The 23,684-nt window shown below is 31.1% G+C and overlaps 4 protein-coding genes across 7 annotated transcripts in view; 3 read left to right on the top strand and 1 right to left on the bottom strand.

Moving 5' to 3' along the window:
• The window catches only part of LOC132708270 (RNA helicase aquarius), a 35,612-nt gene extending 15,686 nt beyond the window's left edge, over positions 1–19,926 (bottom strand). The window contains exons 1-4 of one of the 2 annotated variants that reach the window (XM_060680487.1): positions 19,758–19,926; positions 19,602–19,702; positions 18,994–19,543; positions 18,776–18,934 (exon numbers count right to left, since the gene is read on the bottom strand). In XM_060680487.1, the coding sequence (XP_060536470.1) occupies positions 18,776–18,934; positions 18,994–19,543; positions 19,602–19,702; positions 19,758–19,832 (885 nt within the window). In that variant the 5' untranslated portion in view covers positions 19,833–19,926. Of the gene's footprint in view, positions 1–8,940; positions 8,964–18,775; positions 18,935–18,993; positions 19,544–19,601; positions 19,703–19,757 lie in introns of those variants that run through there. The other variant, XM_060680488.1, reaches the window with a different exon arrangement.
• LOC132708271 (G-protein coupled receptor Mth2-like) lies at positions 409–15,254 on the top strand. 2 transcript variants are annotated; one of them, XM_060680492.1, is made up of 9 exons: positions 409–564; positions 5,941–5,984; positions 11,058–11,393; positions 11,445–11,625; positions 13,910–14,094; positions 14,274–14,443; positions 14,514–14,649; positions 14,710–14,820; positions 14,882–15,254. In XM_060680492.1, the coding sequence occupies exons 3-9, from the start codon at positions 11,131–11,133 to the stop codon at positions 15,150–15,152; spliced, it is 1,317 nt and encodes a 438-aa protein (XP_060536475.1). In that variant the 5' UTR covers positions 409–564; positions 5,941–5,984; positions 11,058–11,130; the 3' UTR covers positions 15,153–15,254. The 2 variants fall into 2 exon arrangements, with proteins under 2 accessions (XP_060536475.1, XP_060536474.1); XM_060680491.1 differs by lacking the exon at positions 409–564 and adding an exon at positions 5,487–5,750.
• LOC132699895 (probable G-protein coupled receptor Mth-like 5) lies at positions 15,447–18,558 on the top strand. The gene is made up of 7 exons (XM_060666875.1): positions 15,447–16,638; positions 16,692–16,905; positions 16,953–17,241; positions 17,301–17,379; positions 17,433–17,605; positions 17,682–17,817; positions 17,864–18,558. Exons 1-7 carry the CDS (start codon positions 16,418–16,420, stop codon positions 18,138–18,140), a joined length of 1,389 nt encoding a protein of 462 aa, XP_060522858.1. The 5' UTR covers positions 15,447–16,417; the 3' UTR covers positions 18,141–18,558.
• Positions 19,927–20,316: 390 nt separating the features above from the next.
• LOC132708272 (brachyurin-like) overlaps positions 20,317–23,684 on the top strand; it is an 11,042-nt gene continuing 7,674 nt past the window's right edge. Inside the window, exons 1-3 of one of the 2 annotated variants that reach the window (XM_060680493.1) lie at positions 20,317–20,436; positions 20,579–20,728; positions 21,026–21,129. In XM_060680493.1, the coding sequence (XP_060536476.1) occupies positions 20,344–20,436; positions 20,579–20,728; positions 21,026–21,129 (347 nt within the window). In that variant the 5' untranslated portion in view covers positions 20,317–20,343. Of the gene's footprint in view, positions 20,441–20,578; positions 20,729–21,025; positions 21,130–23,684 lie in introns of both variants that reach the window. The other variant, XM_060680494.1, reaches the window with a different exon arrangement.

Below are 23,684 nucleotides of genomic sequence, written 5' to 3'. Positions count from 1 at the left end.
TTGAAAGTAATAATGAAAAAATTTAACTTCGAAACTTTCTAGAAAATTTATGGGTATATATAAAATTACGAAATTTCGAAATTGGGCGTTTTAGAGGCTACCAAAAAACATCATTTAAAAAAAAATTGTCAATAAAATTTTCGTTTCAAGTCAAATTTAAACACACTGTATTTGTTTTGTGATAACCTGTCTAATTATGTCATAATTGAAAACAAAATACAAATCCATAACCCCCCGTTTTTAATAAATGTTTCGATTTAAAAGATATAACGTGCAACTTATGCCTCAAATTCGTATTAATATCTAGAATATAATCATCTGGTTCGGCGAGACCGAATGTTCTGGTAAACAAATTTGATGGATCGGTGGCCAAGTACATTATAATTCTATTTCTGTTTTGCCTATTGGGAGAACACACATGGCTCGCGAACGGCACGTCAAAAATTCAATTTCGAATGTAGTAACACATTCTGTGCATTTTTTAACGCCTTAAGAGTGTTGCGTATTTGATTTGAAAATATTCATGCAAAGCAAGTTCACAAATGATGTTGCTCCGACGCATTAGTAAGCATTTTTTTTTAACTGTCTACGAACGACTACCAACGACATAAATATTTATTAGAGTGGAATATCTTATTATGAAAACGTGTGACTTAACGTATTTTATAGGTACTTAGTTTGTGTGATTTATTGGCATTACAGTAACAAAAATCGCAACTAATTATAATAATAGCAAAGGCATTAACAATTCTCTTGATTTTCAACACCCCTTACCAGATGCAAAATTTGAACAGGTTAGGTTAAGAATCACAACACATAAACTAGAATTTCCAGATTTTTTTACCTAATTTTGGACGGCATTTCTTACCTAAAAGCTCTAATATTTTTTCAAGTTCTTGATTTTTTTATTGCAATGAAGTCAACATCTACAGATGATTTTTACGATCGATTAGAGAAAATATGGTATACCAGGTTGGTTACTACTGCACTATAGTCTTATATAAAAAAATTAACAAACATTTTGGAGATGAACCAAAGAATTAGGGATTGCGACATATTTTTCAACCTTAAAATCAAGACCCTAAACGACGAAAAGTACGAATGGCAATATCATTAACAGTCTGAATATATGAAAATTACACAACATATAAGTAATGGCTTTTGTTTTCATAATATTATTTTATATCTGATAATGCTTATAAATCATGTATAATTTTGCAAGAACTCAAAATAACTTTGTTAGTGTGCTTCGCTAAATATTTTTAAAAATATTTATTTTCAGTTAAGTCAAATAATTAATTAAAACCCTAAACACATGGCTGAATTCCTCCTCTCTTTGCCGTGATGTGATTTTCTTTTTATTTCAATTGAATTTTGAATTTAGAAGTAAATACTAAGTACTATATAAAATTAAGAAAATTCCGATTAGTTCCGCATATGGGTCCTAACTCTTACCTTGATACTAAAAATTTATATTTATATTTGTTTATGCATATTATTCCTACTGTAAAAATAAAAGCCTGAAAGGATTTTACTACAACTTCAAATCGTCAACAAGAAACGAGAAACCAATTTTAAATTTTCCAGTATTGACATAAAATAAATGTTTGTGTAATAATACACCTCGAGAATCAATCAGACATTTTGGAAATGAACTGCAAATTCCGAGAATGCGAGGACATTCTATTCCTATTTCTACAAAATCCACTTAAGTCAAAAACTTAGACCTTGTGATAAAGTTAGACGGTTAGAGTTCTGTAATTATCGGTTCAATAATATATGAAGGTAACTTACCATCTGAGAAATCAACAAAATATTGTGCAATTGTTATGGTGGCAACAAGACGCACCCCCTCACAATCGACGGCAAAAAAACATCTTAAATACATTATTTCCAAGTAAGTGGATAGGAAATCGTGGACCTACATTATGGCCTGCCAGAAATGCAGATATAAATCCACTGGATTACTTCTTATAGGGGTTTTCAAAAAATCGTTTATATCGTGACTCCCCGAATGACATAGATGAACTTCTACAAATTTAGTTCGAGAAAACAGAACTATTCCCGTTCGCTTCATCCAATGTGCAATATTAAAATTGCGAAGGCTTATCGCAAAACGTATTAAAAAGATGACTTTCAATTTGAAGATCGTTTAGGGTGTCGGAAACAAAGACATTTTATATTTTCAATATTAATTTAATAAGTGTGTTTTTCTTAGATCCTCAAATTTTCAGGTTCTCCTTATTGATTTGCGAAAAGAAAATATTTATTTTAAAATCATATTTTTTGGCCACTGTAAAAATTAGTTATCAAAATAAAATGTAATTAGAACCCTAATATTTAACAAATACGTCAAGACGGTTTAATATAAAAATGCTTTTGTTTCATGGCCACCTTTTTTGTGTAAATTCGACTTTATTGTCAATTTTCAGGCGTTACTGTTTAGTATACCATCAAGTGTGATACATATACTTTTGCGAAAAGACAAGCTCATTCAAAATAATAAATAAAAAATGCAGGTCGGTATTTGAAAAAATTAAGTTGATGGTGGGCACACAAAACCGAAACGTTATACTTAAAACTTGCAATGGCAAAGCCTCATATGTTTTCTTGTGTATTAAGGAAAAAAAACATTCAAATGAAATTGTTTTTTTGGGTCTTCCCGGGACATCTCCGAAATTAATCAGAATTTTCTGGACTTCTCTTACGGTACCCGAGATCCAAATAGTCCCTTCGGAATTTGGGGCAACCTGTACACCGTACGCCAAATAATACATTATACCTTCTGGAGAGATAAGAAAAAAGTGTCTTGGACTCTCCTGACGATTTCAAATATTATAAATTTGTTGATATAGGGTGTCCCAAAAGTGTCCCTCCGACATCAACTTTGTAATTTTAAATGGAACACCTTATTTAATTCGACATTTTTGAAATCCTCAGTTAAAATAAAAATCACTTTCTTAAGAAATTCCTATTAAATTTTGCGTAGTTTAGGCAGAAATTGCGGTTATGTTTTTTTTTCATATTTTGATTGACCCATATAAAATTGTGTTCTGACGCTGCTGATCCAGGTATTGTCAAGAAAATTTAACCACAGACTAAGGAGATGATGCACTACTCAATCTATTTGACATATCTGCCTCAACTTATACAGGGTGTCCGGTGTTTCAAGATTGTCAAATGCAACACAGTATATTTTTATTCAGATATCAATTCTAGGACTTACTTTTTGAGATATTCGACGTTTAAGATAACAGCCCTATAAATTCTTGTTGAGTTTAAAGCTGGCCACATTAGGTCAATTGTTGTTAGCAATATTAGGTATTTTTTAAATAGCTAAGACACGACACTACTTTTTTTAAAGATGTAATACTCCAGATATACGAATAAAACCTATTGCTAACTGTACAGTGTGTCCATTAATACGTGGAAATTTTGAAAAAAGTCCATTCTATACTAGACACTTTAACAGACTTCAGGATTCATATTTAAAGAAACATAGTTAATTATCTAGCTTGATTGAAAATACCTAATAACAAAAATAAATGACTAAAGTTTATAGGCTAACTAAACAAGGTAACAAATTTAAATAAATAAATCTATATAACAAAAAAAACTTAAATGTGGTAACACTGTAACATATGTTTTATTTATATATATATATATATATATATATATATATATATATATATATATATATATATATATATATATATATATATATATATATATATATATATATATATATATATATATATATATATATATATATATATATATATATATATATATATATATATATATATATATATATATATATATATATATTTCTAACCGCATTACTATTATTTAATGCAAGAATCTCTTGTCTACTTTTTTCCTTAAGGTCATGAACTGTATAGTTATTTGGCGATTTTTACACACGATCCTCTAAAGTGCACCGCAAAAAAAAGTCCATGGGAGTAAAATCGGCACTTCGCGGTGGCCACGCAATGTCACCATTTTTACCAATTATATTTTGGAAATTTATCATTTCATGACGAGAATGATAGGGCGCTATCTTACTGAAATATTAAAATTAAAAAATTAAATAGTTTAAAAAAAAATGGGACCTCCTTATAATACCGAACCATACTTTAACACTCCGTTGGCCCTGTTTATTATTTTCTCTCATTAAAAACTTATTCCCTGTTGGATAATAGTGGCAATTTTTTGTATTGTGCATGTCAGACGTCGTAAAAATTGCCTCATCGGTTCATAATGTTTTGTTAAAAATGTTCCTCTCAAAATGTTCGTCCATCAAGAAGTTTCGTTTGGCATCAAAATCATCAAAAATTGAATTGGTAGAAATTTACTAGGTTTAATTTTGTTGCCTTTTAAAATACATGGTACAGCTGAAAAGTTAAGGTCCCTGCTTGCATCTCGAAAAGAATTTTCGGGAAATTCTATTAAATATTATTTTTGTTGATATTTTAGCCCCGTAAACTTTCTTTGATACTCCCCTGATGCATTGGTCAAGCAGCATTCATACAATTTTAGCCGTTCCTGAGCAGAATATTGCGGCATTGTAACCAATAAACTATAACTTATCTAAAATACAAATAAAATATATACTAACAAAAAACTTGACAACTATGAACAAAACAAAAACAAATAGAAATATCAAAGTTTGTTTATACCGTAATTCGCAAAAAAAAAAGATTGTGATGTCATAGCCAACTACATTTTTAAATAATTTGATATTTCTTTGCTGTTTTAATGCCAGATGAAACGAGGAAACGAGCATTTTAAGAGGAACATGTTTAACTAAACTTTATGAACCGAATTAATGAACTTCTTTTAGTGAACTTTTTATTTTATGGATTTATTTATTCAAATTTGTTACCTTGTTTAGTTAGCCTATAAACTTTAATTACTTATTTTTGTTATTATTAAAAATATTAATAATAATAACTATTAAATGTTTCTTTAAATATTAATTCTGAAGTTTTATAAAATTTGTTAAAGTGTGTAGTATAGAATCGAGTTTTTCAAAATTTCCACGTATTAATGGACACCCTGTACTGTTAGCCATAAGTTTTATTCGTATATCTTGAGTATTATATCTTTAAAAGATGTCTTTGCTATTTAAAAAGCTTTAAATTCAACAAGAATTTATACGGGTGTTAAACCTGGGACACCCTGTATCAACAACATTATAATATTTTAAATCGTATAGTGGATCGTTTTATTTGGCGCACGGTGTAAATGTGACCACAGTATTTTTACACGGTAAGAATATGATTATCGTTGATTCGTTTATTTTGTTACAATTTGCAGTGTTCGTCAACATCCATTAAGACATTACAATTAATAAGCTCTTTATTCAATTCAATGCACAACAATCAGGAAATTTTACGCGATAATTCAACTTTACCTTCAGACTCTCGAACCCTACCCATATAGGAATACAGACAATGAGAGTGTGCACATATTATTAATACGTCCGCGATTCTTTGTTTTGCGTGGTAATCGGTATCGTCACACCCAGTATACGGCAAACAGACACGTTTTAAAATTTTAAAACATCCGTCTGCGCCTATACGTCCGCAGTTTGATAATGGTACCCGCGTTCGTCTACTTAAATAAATTTAAAAATATGAACAGTTTCCAGATTTCCCGCTGGATCAATCCGAATTGAGTGCGCGAATTTTGTCGCAAATTTTCGTTTCCTCCGGTCTCGATCTTAGGCAAGTCGGAAAAAGCAATAGGTGCGCCGCATTTTAAGAGTTATCACATTGAACGCGTGAAGTACAGAATTATAACGCTTAATGAATTAGTTAATTGGACTTAACTAAACTTAACACAACTTAAAAATTAAACAGTTTAAATTTGATATATTTTACGGCACATATCATATACCAAGTGTTTGTTCATGCCATTTATTTCTCTTAATTGCAGAAAAAGGGGAAAGTTTGAATGAATCGTGTCAATAGAAAAAACAGGTAAGTCATTTTTTTGCAAAAAAGTTATTTGTGGAATTAAGTCATTTAAAGTTTCGAAACTAACAAAAATCACACAGCGAGGTCAAAGTTTTACTGTAGGGGAAAGAGAAGCAAGCAACTTGAGAGAAACGTGAAAAAAAAAACAAAACAAATCACTATACTGGTCAACTTCCAAATAAACAATTTTAAGATAAACTCACAACACAATTTGGCACTAGTCACAATAATAGAAATCATAAACACACTTGCGTTTTTTCTATGGTTTGCTTTATTAAAATACAACACTAATATTATTTCAAAATTGTCTCACATAAGAATGGATAAAAACACGTATGAATGAATGAATAAGTATTCATGCAAAATTGAATATATCGAATAAGTATTGGATTTGCAAGAACAAATCAGAAATTTCTGTTGCCCATAATCCTAAAATCATATTGAGATTTAGATAACAAGCTTATATACCGGACGAACTATTTAATTCCATCGTTCACAAATTTTATAATAAATTATAATTTCTTTTACAAAATTTAAACTAAAAAGTAATAATATTTTACTTAAGCTCGGGATAAAATACAAAGAATAAGTGGCCGTTCGATCTCCTCAAAATATTTTCTACAGCACTGAATTTAAATGAGATTTTATTGGTTTTCTATATTTATCTAATGGGATGTTTGCTTTGGATGTTATTATTAAACCACAACTAAATTTAGCAATAGTATTGTTCCGTTTATTTGCAAAGCGAAATTGTCGAAGGAAATGGTTTGTTTGTTTCGGTGTTTATAACTCGAACATCACTTTGCAGAAAAAACAAAAAGTTATTAAAATAACACGCGTATAAATATAATAAAATACTAATAAATATATTAAGAAATAGCAGATTATACTGGGTACTACATGGGCTGTTCCAAAAGAGTTTAAGATTACCTGGGCACTAATAATTGCCTATAACATAATTCCCTCTTCTTCAAATTTTTAAATGTTGGATATAAATAAGACCCTAAAATATTTCTACATTGCTCGCAATTTTTCGTTAATGGACAATTAGATTTTATAAATAGCATTTTCAAAAAATATCGAAAAAAAAATAATTAAAAAATATTCCATTGATTTAATCGCATTGGAGGTACCATTTTTTCGCTCCCCACCCCCCGGCAACCGTACTATTTAAAAAAATGGCGTAAGCATTACATCTTTCGAATATTTAGTGCCGCGATCGCCTTACTGAAATTATCAGCATCTGTTTCACTAATTGCAAAACTTTTATGAGCATTTGAACGACTATCGCCGACATCAAAACATCTTTCCGCAGTTCTTCATTAACGTATTTTATCGTATTATTGTGGTCGAAACATAAAACCAACACTAAGAACGAGAGAGCAGGATAAGACAATAAAGAAAAATATTAAACGAGATCTTAAGACAACTTTCTCAACAGCACAGAAAACAGCGAACGGCTAAAATATGAAACAAATTCATTTAAAAATCAGGTATTGAATTTCAAGAAAAATAATCGCACAAGTCCATTATAATTTTTCCTTACTCATTTTTTGCACTAAATAGAAGTTCCTTTTTTTAAATGCATTTTTGAATTCTGTGTCAAGTTTCAGGTATATGTACATGAACAAATATAAAACGGAAGTTTAATTTTGAAATAAACAGGCAATTAACTGGTACTACTAAAGTTTTTAAATTGTTACAATTACATTTCCGTCAGTAAAGAAAGTGAAAATGACGCATCTAAATGAAACCCAGAGAACTGACTAAATTAAAATTTTAATTTTTATTAGATATGAATGAGGCAAAAGATCCAGACAGACCCATTACAAGATCCACAGTGAGTAAAATTGAGATAAAATTTTTAAAAACAAGGCATGTTAAAAAAATGATTTTTTTAGGTGTTCCCTTCCAAAACGTTGCTCATTTATGTGCCTTATTTTTAATTTTAAACTTTAAATCATCTAAATTTTGCTGTTTTTCTTTATACATTCTATCGATCCCCTTCTACCAGTCCACTGTCCGGGAAAAACTGCGAGAGTAGGAATTAAGTTATTCTGAAGAAATTGTAAATGTCGGGCTCGAGTAAGATTTTGATCGAAGAAATAAGTGTAATAATTTTGTTATTCAAAATCCCTGTCCAAACATTTATTTTTTGAGGATGTTGCGTATGATTTTCTGTTATTTATCTGAGATTATTTGTACTCCAATTTTGTTTATTTATCGTACCGTTTAAACAAAACGTGGCTTCATCACTAAATAATATTTGACAATGAAAAAATGGGTTTTAAGTTGCCATTTCCATCACAGTTTCACAAAACTGTACCCTGCGGTCGGGATCATCTTCGTTCAGCTCCTGCAGTAATGCAGTCTTGTACGGATGATATTTGTTGGCTAGCATCATTGAGGATTATCCTCAATTTCTACTAAAATTAGGTGATGTTTAACATGTTCTGTTTCTTTTATTTTTCTCTCAACTTTACTTACTGTGGATCTTGTAATGGATATTTCTGGATATTAAACAAATCACAGACTTCTTCCTGAGTTCTCGTTTTGTCACCATGTAAAAAAAAGTGAGATAAGTATAGGATATCTTACATGAATTGTACGTGAAATTTGAGGCAGAATTCGAAAATGGTGTTCCATTGGAAAAAGAAAAGAAATTGCTACCGAAATCTCCTTCTTGACCCACCCTGTATTTTTGCAAAAAAAAGCGCAAGAAAAAACTATAATGGAAGTGTGAGAGTATTTTTTCTTGAAAACCCAAAATATGCTTTCTAAATGAATTTGTTCTGTATTTTAGCTGGTCACTGTAACTTATAGCATCTGTCTTAAATTATCGACATCTATTTCACTAAATACAAAACTTTTACGATCACTTAAACTACTATCACTGACATCAAAACATCTTTCCACGGTTCTTCATTAACATATTTTAATATATTAATATAAATTCTACCTTACTGCGCAGAAAACATCACCGTTACTATCTATATCGAACCTTATTAGTGCAAAAGATTCGCATTTTCCTCGAACTCATTTTTTCATGTCGTAATTGCTAGGAACGTCGCCATCCTTTAATGATTTACATAACGAAGGTCACGGAAAATGTGGGTGAGGTTCACACGAATATCTATGGGGTATACCAACCAATTTTTGAAAACCCTCTCAGAAAAAAAAAGTTGATTATCACGTTTCGGGAAAATCAATAATCATAATTAAATTAAAACTATCATTAGTCTTTATTTGTTTGCAATACCCGCGGTAAATTCCATATCAAAATATTTATTTTAAATTATTTTGATGTAATGCTTTTTACAAAACTTCTGGATTCCTCCTGACAGTTTCAGTCAAGCTCTGAAGAAGCCAACAGGATGATTGGCGAAACGTCAGCAAATTCGACTAAGCAAAAACCGACGCAGGAAGAATCCAGAAGTTTTGTAAAAAGCATTACAGTAGCCTGTGGAAGTTTCTTTGAGAAATATTTTGATGTATTTTTATTTCCAATAACTAATAAGAAAAATCCAGAATACCAAAAACTAAAAACGAGAGAAATGGGGATGTTTAACGTTTTAAGGGATGTATAAAATCCAATATTATAATAATAATAATGGCGATTTTTTTTTATTGTTCAAACACATAATAGAAAAAACATGAGTCTTTAAAGTTCAATTAATAAAAAAATATTATGCGATACATAAAGGCCGGTGCATCAGAAACTAACGAAACTTCAACATCAACAAAACTAAAACTAAAAATAATCAATCTATTGCAGTTTGCTTTCATACAGAACAACGAAAATTACTACAGGAAAGAGGAGAGGATAAAATTGAAAAAAATGGTTATTAAATTAATTTTTGTGTTCTCTAAAACCAATTGGTGGGCAATTTTAGTTCATTTAGTACTAAATTAAGTTACCGTAACTTCACCCAATAACAATCAAAGTTGTAATGATTATTAGGAATTCTGATTAACTTCTAAATGTTTTTACCGAGTTACAAAACTTATAGGTTGGTAGAGAATGACGTAAACAATTTTATTTAGTCTAAATATTGTTATTAAACATTTTTTTTCTCCTTTGGACCATAGTTGAATAACAAGTAAACTATAGTCTATAATCTAATATAGGCTATAATTGGGACCTGATGGAGCAAAGCAATGAAATATATAGGTACATCAAAAAAATACTTGACTTCCCAGATATTCCAAAAGTTGTTTATTTTCCATATTCAAAAATCAAAAACGTTCGTTCAATAAGTCACTTTTAAGACTATTGATACCTAGGTAACATTTAATTCTGCTGGATAGGTACATTAAAAAGTACATTGAACAAAAACTTTATTATAGCTATATGGTATAGTCACAGTCAAGAGTTAAGAAGCTATACTTTCCTGTTCAGGAACAACAAAAATTGGGGTTTTGTCGAGATTTGCTTTGGATGTTTTCTGGTCATTTCCAGAGTTTTCCACATTCTGCCATGCAATTTATAGTCGCGCCTGCGTAACAACTAGTAGGATTTGCTCTATTGGTATTTCCAGCATCTTCTTCGAGTTTGGATAAATTGAACTGGTTGAACTCTCCACTACGGCTTTGTTTTTCTTTCCGGTTTTGCCTATCTTTAGCAGAAACGCTTTTCCTTGGGCTATCTCTAGTTCTTCTTTTCTTTTTTTTTTGCTACATTCTCCCCAAATCTGTTTTTCAATTTGCAATATATTTCATTTTCTTGATCCCTACAGTTTTTTAAACAAATTATTCGTCGAGCGTATTCCCTATGAGGCATAATGGACCTGTCTAAGATATAAGTGGTGCAAATCACAGAATAATATTACTCATGTTTTTTTGGAGTTCTTGAAATTTTCTTAATGAACTTGTTGACCCAAATGCTAATTTTATTCGTCAAATTTCATGCAATATACGTTCAGAAATACAAGTAGAATTTGTATCATTCCATCAATGGAAATGATTCAAATATAAAAGCTACTTGTTTACCACGATTGCGATCTTCATATCTTGTCGGTAGTGATTTCAGCGCGATAATAACGTACAAAAAGATCAAAGAAAATAAATCGATTTCAGCTCGATCTCCTGCTCAAGCCGCAACATGTAGTGATGAACCGGATGTAACCACCTGACCAACACTTCCCAAAACATGGCGGCGACTTTTTTACTGTTGGCCACTCTATTATGCAGGCTGGGCCATGCCTTGGGCAAATACGAATGTTGTTCTGATGAAAACGTCGTCTCTAGGGACGAAACGGACACGCTCCGGTGTCCAAATAACTCGTCACTATCCCTCGCGTGTAAAAAAGACGAAACCCAATTCCCTATACAACTGTCCGCATTGGCGGAAGTCGGTATAACGATCAACGAGGAGGGAAATTTGGAAGATTCCGGTAGCGTAATCAGCGAAAGGTATTTATGGTAATTTTATTTTATTTAGACGAAAAAGGTTCGGTTTTCAAGTTACTGCCAGACGAAGATGAACAAATCTGACGAACCCATATACGTAATGTGCTATGGCGAGGACGAAGACTTTCAAAACACCAAGTTGGTATCGGGAGCCATACTCAGCTACGTATCAGTGTTCTTTATCATTTTGACCATCGTAGTTTACGCTTCGATACCACAACTACTAGACCTGCAGGTATACTGAATTTCTACCATCTTTTTGAATCCGAGGTTCAAATTGTCCAAAAAACCGGAAACATTGTCTAGTAATTATTATCTATTTATTTTATGTTGAATCACGAAATATATAATGTTCAACAAAATTTCATACAGAGTTTGGAGAATAAAAATGAAGTTTTAATTTTTATCAAAACGGTCGTCATAGCAAGCAAGCGAGAAATATTTTTTGATGTTAAATAAGTTGCTGATATCAGTTGGTCATTAAATAGAAAAAGTCCAGACAACAAAATATGTTTTTCTTGGAATTTTAAAGAAGTTCAATAGAAAACATTTTTGTGCCGTACATATCTTTTAGTTCTTAGTAAACTTTTTTCTGTAAGATTTCTTTTAAAATAGTTTGCTTTTTGTTTGTTTGATATTAAAAGTTAATTAATTCAGTTTTGGACAGCACGTATTACATCTTGTTATTGTTAAATAGCAGGAAAATATCATTCAAAAATAAAACAATTTAATAGTATTGGGAAAGTAGCAATTAAAGAGGAAAATTTAAAATATGAAATGTTAAAAATAATTCGAAATACCCACCACATTATTAGTAAGTGTAAATGATGCAGTGTGTAAAATAATTTTCAAAATATTAAATTTAAATTTCGGTACTAAAAAGCAAATCAAAAGACAAACTTTCGTTAAGTACACAACTCACAGCTTAAATGCTGCAGTCGCTACAACAAAAACTAACCGATCTGAATGTCTCTTTATTTATTTGGCAAAAAACAACATATTGAAATTAAGTTAGCAAAGAGCCTTCTAAACAAGTGTGAATTACGATTTGTTTTAAATATGCCTTACTTAGTTAACAATAAAAAAATAATTAAATTATAAGCAATACTAACGTCGCAGCTTAAATCACGCAAACATAATAGCCATGGTCAGTTTGAAATTTACCAAAACTTTTATTTATTACTGCAATTGTTTTTTGTGTCCGTCAACTGTTCAGCTTATCATTGAGCGTTACTGTTACGAAAATAGGTCCGAGAATATTAGGTTTAGCTCCAATGAACGTGAGGAAAGATGGATTGTAAAAGAGGTATCGAATTATCCGAAAAAAAGTGCTCCAAAGATGTGTGACGAGGTGCAAAGACAGTTTGGAAAAAGATGTAACCCCAAAACAATTCGATGAATCCCGCGAAACTGACGTGGTAAAGTGACGCTTCCCGCACGCTAGATCGGTGTGTCATTAGGTATTTCATAGACGGGAGTAGAAAAAATAATTTGCATGGTCGAACTGCCAGAAATAAGCCTTTCATTAGCGGAAGAAATAGACGCGTGAGGTTGGCATTCGTTAGAGAGAATATCGATAAAGATTCGAACTTCTGAAATTCAGTAATATTTGCCGATGAGGCCAAAATAAACTTACTTGGATCCGATAGAAAAATATCAGTATGGCGGAAACCTAAGGAAGAATTAAAATTGAAAAATTTAAAAGCTACGGTAAAACACGGTGGAGGTGGAGTGATGTTATAGGGCTGTATGTCACCTGCAGAAATAGGTACTATGCATTTCATTGGCGGAAATATGAAGCAATATGTGTATTTGGCTATATTAAGCCATCATCTGGTTGCTAGTGCCAAAAATTAAATATGGGTAACAAATATCGGTTCTATCATGATATCACGACTATCATTTGGGGTTCGCATTTGGTTGCTTTATAACTGCCCAAATATTATTAAGACACCAGCCCAGTCACCAGATTTATATGTAATTGAAAATTTGTGGTTGACATGAAAAAACAAAGTACAAGTGTCCCAATGTCTAACAACAATGAATTAAAAATAAAAATTACTGAAGTATGAAACACAATTTCCCCAAAGTATACTAGAAAATTAGTTCAATCAATACCCAGAAGACTACAAGCCATTATCGATAATGAGGGAGACCCGACTAAATATTAGCAGGAGTATTTCAAATTATGCAATTGTTTTTCTCTATTGATTTGGTTATATTTCGTTTTGCATCATTTAAGCTGTGACGTTAAAATTGTATATAATTTAATTAATTCTTTATTGTTAACTAAGTAAGTCATATTTAAGACAAAAAGTAATTCACACGCTTTTAGAAGGCTCTTTATTAACTTCATTTCAATGAGTTGTTTTTTTTTCAAATAAATAAAGAGATATTGAGACCAGTCAGTTTTTGTTACAGCGACTGCATCTTTTAAGCTGTGAGTCACTGTATTTGCAAATATGATACTTTTTTACTGAAAAAAAAAGAATTGTAATTGCTTTTTTTTCTTTTGATAGGGTGTCTGCATCCTTCATTCCCTGTTCGGACTTGGTCTAGGATACGTGTTTCTCAGCACTATTCAGTTAGAAACAGGCCACGGTGAGATTACATGCAGCGTGCTTGCCTTTTTGACCTACACTTTTCTCTTATACGCCTTTTTCTGGCTTAATACTTTGTCGTTTCACATCTGGAGAACAACAACGTAAGTATTGACGAGGAATTGCAACAATTATAAAAGTAAAATAAAGAAGAACATATGTGAAAATCTCAATTTTAAATATTTTTTCGGGAACAAGTCATCGAACATTTTGTCGATTTTATTGGCAATAATTATGATGTAATCATTCGTTCATTTAAAATAATCAACCAACTATTTCATAGAGCCTTACAGATATTTAGCAATGCGAGAAATTGGGTACGGACCTATTATATTTTCGCCATTGGCGGGACCATTCTCTGCCTAACCATCGTACTACTGGCACAGTACACCGAACTGAGAGCATTCGAACATATAAAACCCCGAATAGGAGTTTCAGCTTGCTGGTTTCAATGTAAGCGCATTGTTTAATTTCCAGCGAACATTTACATGAACCTCCCCGATCATATGAAACGTACTTTCAGCTCTACGCGAAACATTCATTTATTTCTACGGTCCCATTTCGGTCCTCATCGTCCTCAACATGATCTACTTCGTATGGACCGTTGTAGTTCTTTGGAAAGCAATCGACAACAGAAACAGCAAGGCTTTGAAATATCGGTAAGTCAGGAGTGACAAATTTCAAACTTTCAAAAGAGTACCGGTCGATCTCGATTTTAGTCTCAAACTATGTCTTAAACTGTCCGTCATTATGGGACTTACGTGGATTTTTGAGATGATAACCGCGGCGATGAAAACGCAAGAAACTTATTTGATTATGAAAATTTTATTGTAAGTTTGGTGCTAGCGAAAATACCAAAATAATGTTATAATGAATAATACTGTATTTTAGCACTGCATTCGATGTGCTTAATATTATGCAAGGGCTGTTAATATTTCTGGTACTGGTGGTATTCAGGAAACGAGTCCGACGAGCGCTGGCCAGCAAAGGATTGTGTAACTTGAGGTTTCCAAGTTCTTGGAGGTTTTTAGAAGACGACGAAAATGAGGAAGAAGACGAAGACGTCGATGTAATTACTACCGTAGAGTTTCATAAAAATGGGGAACAGAAACACGACGATAACGCAAACAGCGATGACTTAATACCAAAACCACTGAATTAACAGCAATAAATAACGCTTATTTATTTTTCCTAGTTTATTTTTGTTATGTCAATGTCATTAAAGGTATTTATTATTTTAACCCAAAATGGTTTATTATTACAGAAAGACGATTGTTTCAAAAATTAAAATAAATAAAAACTAAAAGTTCAGATTTTCACGAAATTATATATTTTGACATGACAATTGTTTCGACAACACCGTGTCTTTATCAAATGTCATTTGAGTTCAAAAAATTTTATCAATTATTTTATTAATAACTATAAAGATAAGTAAAAAAAGTAACACAAAACTATATACTGAGTACTTTACTGAGAAAACCAAGACTATATCCAAACGAATCTCTTTTATTGTGGGGATATACTTAAAATTGAGTGGGTATATAATAACTGCATGCAGTTTTGTCCATAAAAATGAAAAAATTTTCAACTTTATTTGTCACAATCACAACAGATGAAATTTAAAAAATTTATTTAATACTACATACAGCGCAAACAGTTTAAAAACACCCAAACAATTTAATTTCGGGTTCAATAAACAAGCCTTTGCGTGTCTGTTTTAACTTTAGAACTATGGCTAAGTTAAACTTTTATCAGCAAACTAATTACACTTTCCAAGTTATCTTATAGTTCTCGATATTATTAATTGGGGCGCCTTCTCCTTTTTTTTGTTTTCTTGTTGGTTTGCTTTTTTTTTGGGTTTCAATGTTTTCAAACCTTTTATTACTGTATTATTTATCATTGTATATTGTTCTTTAAACTAATATCTAAACCTGTGTGACGACAGAAGTCTGAACAATTAAGTACACACAGGTACTAATGTACCGGGTGCCAGATTAGCCATAACGATGCGAAACATATATAATAGTGTAACTGGAGTAGTTATAAGGTTTGCTGTGTAGTAATTGTTGTGAATTTAAATAAATTCAATTACAATTCTGTCCGTATATTGTAGCATATTTTGGCCAATAGAAGTAAAGAAGAGTGGAAAGTGTTCTATGCAAACAAATCGATAGACTCACCAATTTAAGTTCAATGATTCGGATTAAGCCACTAACCACACATTTATTTGCGTTGTAAATTTTGTTCTCGAATAAACAAAAACAAAATTGCCGAAGTCAAGGTAATGTCTAATGTTTTTGAAAAACCTCCTAAAATATTAGAAGCGGTGCGATTATAGCGGCGACACGGAGGTCATAGAATGCCGAAATGATCAAAAAGTAAACCAAACTAGCTCAATAACAGGACAATAAAAATTTGAAACAAAATATGTTGCTGATAATAAATATCCTAACATTACTCCTATATCCCTGTAATGCCGGAATAGGTAAAAATGTGAACGCTCGACCAGAAGTATTAGTCAACAAATGCTGCTTAGAAAATGACATTTATATAGGTAAATACTGCAAGCCTGTTGAGTTTGTTGGAGACAAGTGGTCTCCTTTATTTACTTCTGAGAAAGGAATCTCCAATTTGCAAGTGAAACACAAGTGAGTACCCAACGACAAAGTTAGGATTTTTAGATTCAATTTAAAAACTTTAGGTTTGTGTTTGGATTACCTGACTGTGGCCATACCCAGCCCTGGCCGATTTATCATTATCAAAACTCTACTGATAAACTTAGGTTACTTCCCAATGGAGTTTTACGGCATTATTTTGATCATCAAGTTCCTGAGGAATTTGATTTTGAAATGGAACTGATTGAAGGAAAAAACCTTTACCAAGATTATGAGCAAGGCAAATATTGCATGGATAAAGTAAGCCCTTTCGCTGCATAAAATCAATATTTATGAAGTTTTTTCAGAAAAAAGATGAAATACAAAGGGAATTCGCTTGGGTTTGCCCTCCAGACCATAAACAGATGTGGACCACAAATGAGTTTTTAATGCACAATGTTGTCAACCCCATTTCGCATGGAATTACCATAATATTCCTGCTAATGGTGGCGGTAATATATTTTGTAATGCCCACTTTAAGAGATTTGACAGGTAACATTGTTACCACTATGTGTATGTGCCTTATAGTTAACCAGACTGCTGACCTCATTCGTTTATTGACTGTCTTTAAGAGTCACATAAGTTTGTTCATTACCGGTAAGCATGCCTGCACAAAAGCATTATTAAACTATAAAATTATAATTCATTTTTTACAGAAACAATCTGTTATATTAGCCTCCTTGGGGCCTTTTTCTGGTTAAATAGCTTGGGTTATTATATTTGGAGGACATTCAGGTAACATTTTAATAATTCTAGATAGTGTAAATATTCCATAGAAATTATTTTAGGTCTAGAAATGTATTTCTGAGAATAACAGATGGGAAAAAATACTGTTATTATGGAAGCTACGCATGGTCATGTACCTTGATCTTAGGCTGTTTAGCTGTTTTTGCCCATTTTACAATGGACTACCAAGATATGAAACCCACTTTGAACTTTGATCAACAGCAAGAACAAATTGGTAATAATCATATATACATTAAGATTCTTTCCTCTTGCTAATTAAATTATTTCAAAATATTTTTTTTTTGTCGCAGGTTCTTTGGGAATGATCATTTTCTTTGTACCCATAGCATTTACTGTACTAGTTGATGTATTTTTCATAGCCACAACTTTAAAAAAAATAAACCGTATGCATACCTATGGAAGAATCCATCACAAACTTCGGCACAGGTAGAAACAGCTGTTGCTCATTCCAAACCTTTATTTTTTTTTACAGTTTCAGAATGTTTTTACTCCTTCTTCTGACCATGACTCTGTGTTGGCTATTTTTCCTATCCTCATTTTCCAAATACGAGGGTCTGATCAACAGCCATATCATAGTGAACACCTTTCAAGGACCCACAATTTTTTATATCTGTGTGTTTAACCAAAAGCATGTATCTTACTTACTTCGTAAAACATGCTGTTATGAGAACTGTATATGTCCCTGCTGCAGACCTGACCGCGAGCAGGAGTGGGGGGATGAAATGACAGCCATGCATACTCAGTGTTGAATAAAGGAGGACAGGTAACTAAGGCACTTAATGTATTCCAAAAAGACAAACATGGTATTGATGGCAGCTTTTCTTTAGGTTAATATATACATATTTTTCTAGTTGCTGTAATTTTTCTAGGTTAGTTTCTATAGTTTTTATAAAATTAAACTAACAAACATAAAAGGTTGTGCTTAATTTTATATTTTTGAAATATGTAAAATAATAGTTGAAAAATAGATAAATTAGTTGTAGATATTTATGTATAATTACATAATTCAATTAATTGCTTATATTTATAAATCCTTACTTTTGTGTGAATTAAATTTAATTTAACATAAGTTTATTCCATATCTTTGATAACTTTTGTTGTGATATTCTATAAACTCGAATAAGAGATTAACTTGAAATTATTGACCAATGTATTGTAAGTAATCATCTCAATTTTAATTATTTTGATTAAATTTCTAAGCTCAATTATCTAACGAATTCCATTTTTACAGGCATTTGTGTACTTAAAATTTAATAAATTTTTTTCCTATCTAAAACTTTTATCAATCTCACCCTTAAAATTGCAGCTTTTCTTCAGTTTCAATAAAAACAATTACCTATCCAAATACAAGTGTGAATAGAAATAAACAAATAAAAAGACTCACCTGACTAAATAAATGTCCTTCATCTCTCTTAATCAAGCCAGAAAGCTTACATCTCACTACCAAGTGGCAGTCGTCAAGAACAATATTAAAAAATCTTCTAGTTGGCAGCAAGGCCTCCAAATCGATCAAAAACTCCAAAAATCTTTCACAATAGTGTACCTAAAATATTTGATTTATCAGAAAGAATGTTAATGGTTGACATTTCTCATCTCAAACACCTTATCCAAAGGACAAACGCCAGTTTCGCTAATAGTGTCCAAAATACTCATAAATTTAAGCATAAGTTTGTGCAAAAAAGTCCTTTCCCATGTCAATTTCTCAAGCTGCTCTGGTTTGTCTTTCCTTTGGATAGCTCTCCAATATTTCTTCCATTTTGGGTTTTTCTTGAATTCAAATTCCCTTCGATTTGGTTGAAGGGATATCCACATTGACAAAGAAACTAATCTTTTAACTTGATCCCTACATATTGTCTCTTCCATACTATTGAAACAGTGGTTTAGAAAGATAATTAAAGCAGTTTGCTCCCTAATATTAATAAGCAGCTCATCTTCCAGGCAGGCGTTGAGAACGCGTTGAAAGAAAGAAGGGAAATGCTCACTTTGTTTCCTAAGAGCTTGCCAGACTTGTACTCTCTCTCGAAACTTTTCATTTATCATTATTACAATTGATAGAATATGAGCTATAGAAGCATCTGGTGTATAATTCGGCCATAAGAAATTCTCCAAATACTGACTAAATTCCAGCACCATTATTCTGCGAACAGAAAAGCTAAAACAAATATATTTGATTAATTTAATGTATTACAAGGAGAGCTCACAATTATTACTTGCTGCCCCGTATGTCCTGCATGTAAATATCTTCAATAACATTTGGATCAAATGCCAAGTGTTCGCTAACGGTATGTGGTGCCCAATATTTCTCTGCAAGCTGAAATTTCGTAAGACGTTATTCCATTATCAGTTTGTTTATAACAGAAAACTACCTGTGTTACTCTGTCTTTTTGTATTTGCTCGACAGTAGGTGCAGCAATAGTAGTTTGACCCGCTGTAATCGACATTTTCAGGCTCTTTTCTCAAAGTCTTTCAACAAAAGGATATTTTCTATAAATTCCAGTATTTAACTTTTTTAGATTCGTAGGTTACAATCGTAGAATAAGGTTTAGATGTTCCGACAATTATGCCAAAGAACGGGATATGCAACAGTATATACACCAAAAATAGTTCCAACAATTTTTAAAATGTAAAACATTTTACAAAACCTTCCTTGCTCATTTTATTTCAATGTTGATCCAGCATTGATGTCCCATCAAATTTTATTTGTTTGCAAAGTCAATTAAACATTCTTTGTGATAAAAAACTGCAAAAAGTTTAAATAATAATGCAATGTAGTTTATTATTCATTCTTTAGATAGTTATATTAAATAATATCAATGGACTATCTTTATCTGCTTATAAATTCGTCAACGTCACCACTTTTAAAAGAAATATTATTGTAATTGAAGCGGCAGCGTTATCTAAGGATTAGATCAATTTAACGACCCTATAAAACGAGAATATCATTGAGAAACAATGGAACAAAAGTTTGGAAAACAAACCGCGAGACTTGTACTCTTCGAGATGATTCGTACATTTTTATTTGGATTTCTCTATGTCTACGGTCACGTAGGTATTATGTGAATGTAGTTTCTCGAATATGTAGTACCAGAACTAGCTTTCATCCTATGGTGCAAAAACTTAAAAAATGTCCAAACCACTTAAGTTTATTATTAAAAACAACAGTTATATACAACAGATCAATTTTTAGGCAACAGACATTGACTTCTCCAAGACTGTTCCCGGTTATTTCGATATAGATCCGCTTCTACCATTCGAATTCCCATCGAAATATGGTGATGATGATGGCAGCAGAATAGTGGGCGGTATGGAGTCTATTCCAAATTCGAGACCCTACCAGGTATATTATTAATATTAATGTTTATTTTATGTGTGGGTGGAGTTGTTCAAATATTAAAATATTAAAAAAAGTGAACAATTTTTTTGTAAATCAAAATCGACAAAATACGCTATAATAAGATTAAGATGTTCACAAGGTCAATAGATTCAAAAATTAACCAGAAGCGCAAACTTATTTTGAATGCTTTAAGTTAATCTTTGAAAGTTTTTTTGCCACTGTCAAGTATCCAACTCTTAACAGTAATCTTAAATTTGTTGACTCGATAGAATTTTAACATGCTTAACATGCTTTTTCCAGGCAGCTGTTTATATTTTTTTTAATGCTACGCACGGCTCCTTTTGTGGTGGTTCCCTAATCAACCCGATGACAATTCTAACTGCGGCTCATTGCGTGGATAATACGTAAGCATTTTCTTTTCTTTTACCGTAGAATTAAGAAAGAACATTAAGGTGTATGGTCCGGCTTTTAAAACAACTTTGAAACATTGTTGTTTTTGGCACACTTTAAACTGGAAGGTGATAGTGAGTTTCCAAATTTTCTTAGGATGACACCATCTGATTTTGAGGAAAATATCACGAATGAATTCATATAAAGTCTAATGTGTACATTTAAATTATACAAACAATCTATATCTTTAAATTCTTCGACAAGAGTCTGAAGTCTGAAATAAACAAAAAATGCGAATATGAGTTTTATAATTAAAACTGTTCTTCAGAAATTGTAATAAAAGATTTTTATTCATTCAAAAATAATTGACATGCTTTACAAAAATTTCCTAAAAGAGAATTAAAAACATATTTAAAAATCTAAAAAATTCACTCCACATCTACAGTTGTTTCATCAGGTACAACACGTTCGGTAATAGTATATTATGCAACAAGTGCGATAAATGGCATTTGACTCACGAGTTTATTCGACGCTAGTGATTTTAAAAGTTTACCAAACGTGTTGCATACTATACTTTTTCTGCGACTTTTAGTTTTTGGGTACATTTTCGCAAAACAACACGAATACATTCACTGACATGACTGTCAGAATTGAAAAACGTCAAAATTCCAAGCGTGGGAAATATCTCCGGGGTTGCCCAGTTTTTCAAGTGATATATTGGCTCCAATAAATGCTTTACATAGGTCATTGCATCTCGTTGCAATTTTCGCTCTTTGAGCTGGTGTTTTACTGATTTAACATTCTGATCTTCAATAAGATTTTTATCTGAACGGATCTGTAAAATTCAAAAGCGCAACAATTAATTATAAACACAATTTTTTTTTAAAAACACGCTTATTATAATTTTGGAAAATCCTCGTTATCCATATGGTTATTTCCTGAATACTGTCTTTTAATCTGACGTGTATTTGTTAGTCATATGATGGTGTTCGTGATCTATCTAGATAATATGGGATTAGAGCTGTTTTTTCGGTAGCGCTAATTCTATGATTTACAACTTCGAAAAGTTTCCTTAGGAAACAAATAAAGTGTCAATCAATCTTCTAAATTTATTTATGATAGTTGGCGTACAATTTTTAGTTCAAAGTCCAGGTTCATATATTAGCACCTTAATAAGAGTTTAAAAGAAATATCACCAGCTTCCGCTTTCGATCTGACTTGTTGGATTTAATTTTCCTTACGTATAAACAATCTCATTTATTTATTTAGCTGTTATATCTATTATTAGGGATGCAAACAACAAACAACAACAAACCGTTAAATGCCTAAGTTGGTAAAACAAAAATTCATTAATTTGTACAGGGGGTTTCAAAAAACGTTGCGCTAAGTTCTAGGGAAAATGGAATATTAAGAAGTAATGTTTGATTAATAAACAGAATTTGTAACAAAAACTTTCATTGACCAAAATTTAAGTGTCAGAAGCCTAAGTAAAAATTATGAAAACCTAATAGCATACACCGATTCACTAAATAAACATTTTGATAGTGCTAGTCAAGAAAGTCATTAACAAACTAAATACGTTAAAAAACAAATAATCAGTTTAATAATATATAATATATTTGGACTGAGGTCGCTTTTACTTGATGAAAATACATTTAACATAATTAAATTAGAACAAAAAATGTATTTGATAAAGGCGGAATGTTGCCGAAACAGCTGTCAAATATCATTAAAAACTGTGAAAATATGGATATTTTTTGTTCTAATTTAATTGTAATAAGATATGTATGTGTTATTAGGATGTAATTTTCAAGTAATTAACAAGAATGACGAGCAAATAGGGCTAATAGGCTACTATTGGTGACACGATATTCAAAAAACTGTCTTTATATATAACGTAGAAAAAAATTGTTCAAACCTTAATAAAAGTGTACCCGAAATCATCTGCCGTGATACAAACATAGATACTTTTACGGATAATAATATAAACAAATATCACAACTTAGGAACGTACTTGCACGTTCTTTATTCTTATAAATATATATAAATGTAAAGTAAATCGTATATATATATATATATATATATATATATATATATATATATATATATATATATATATATATATATATATATATATATATATATATATATATATATATATATATATATATATATATATATATATATATATATATATATATATATATATAAACTGGTAAAGAGTGCGGTCATTCGGATCACTCGCCCATGCTTTTAAATGTGAAATTACAGAATGCTTACAGTAGTAAACATAGATACTTTAACGGATAATAATATAAACAAATATCACAACTTAGGAACGTACTTGCACGTTCTTTATTTATTTATATATATATATATATATATATATATATATATATATATATATATATATATATATATATATATATATATATATATATATATATACGATTTACTTTACATTTATATATATTTATAAGAATAAAGAACGTGCAAGTACGTTCCTAAGTTGTGATATTTGTTTATATTATTATCCGTTAAAGTATCTATGTTTACTACTGTAAGCATT

Source organism: Cylas formicarius, unplaced genomic scaffold (assembly GCF_029955315.1).
Source record: "Cylas formicarius isolate icCylForm1 unplaced genomic scaffold, icCylForm1.1 PGA_scaffold_10__41_contigs__length_53128322, whole genome shotgun sequence".
NCBI lineage: Eukaryota > Metazoa > Arthropoda > Insecta > Coleoptera > Brentidae > Cylas > Cylas formicarius.
This window is presented reverse-complemented; position numbering and strand designations above follow the sequence as displayed.

What these genes read in the sequence shown, in the direction of transcription:
- LOC132708271 (XM_060680492.1), top strand. Translation starts at nt 11,131, where the DNA reads ATGGCGGCGACTTTTTTACTGTTGGCCACTCTATTATGCAGGCTGGGC. An exon ending in GGTAGCGTAATCAGCGAAAG is followed by an intron (nt 11,394 to 11,444) that starts GTATTTATGGTA and finishes TCGGTTTTCAAG; the next exon opens with TTACTGCCAGACGAAGATGA. An exon ending in CACAACTACTAGACCTGCAG is followed by an intron (nt 11,626 to 13,909) that starts GTATACTGAATT and finishes TTCTTTTGATAG; the next exon opens with GGTGTCTGCATCCTTCATTC.
- LOC132699895 (XM_060666875.1), top strand. Translation starts at nt 16,418, where the DNA reads ATGTTGCTGATAATAAATATCCTAACATTACTCCTATATCCCTGTAAT. An exon ending in GCAAATATTGCATGGATAAA is followed by an intron (nt 16,906 to 16,952) that starts GTAAGCCCTTTC and finishes AAGTTTTTTCAG; the next exon opens with AAAAAAGATGAAATACAAAG. An exon ending in CATCACAAACTTCGGCACAG is followed by an intron (nt 17,818 to 17,863) that starts GTAGAAACAGCT and finishes TTTTTTTTACAG; the next exon opens with TTTCAGAATGTTTTTACTCC.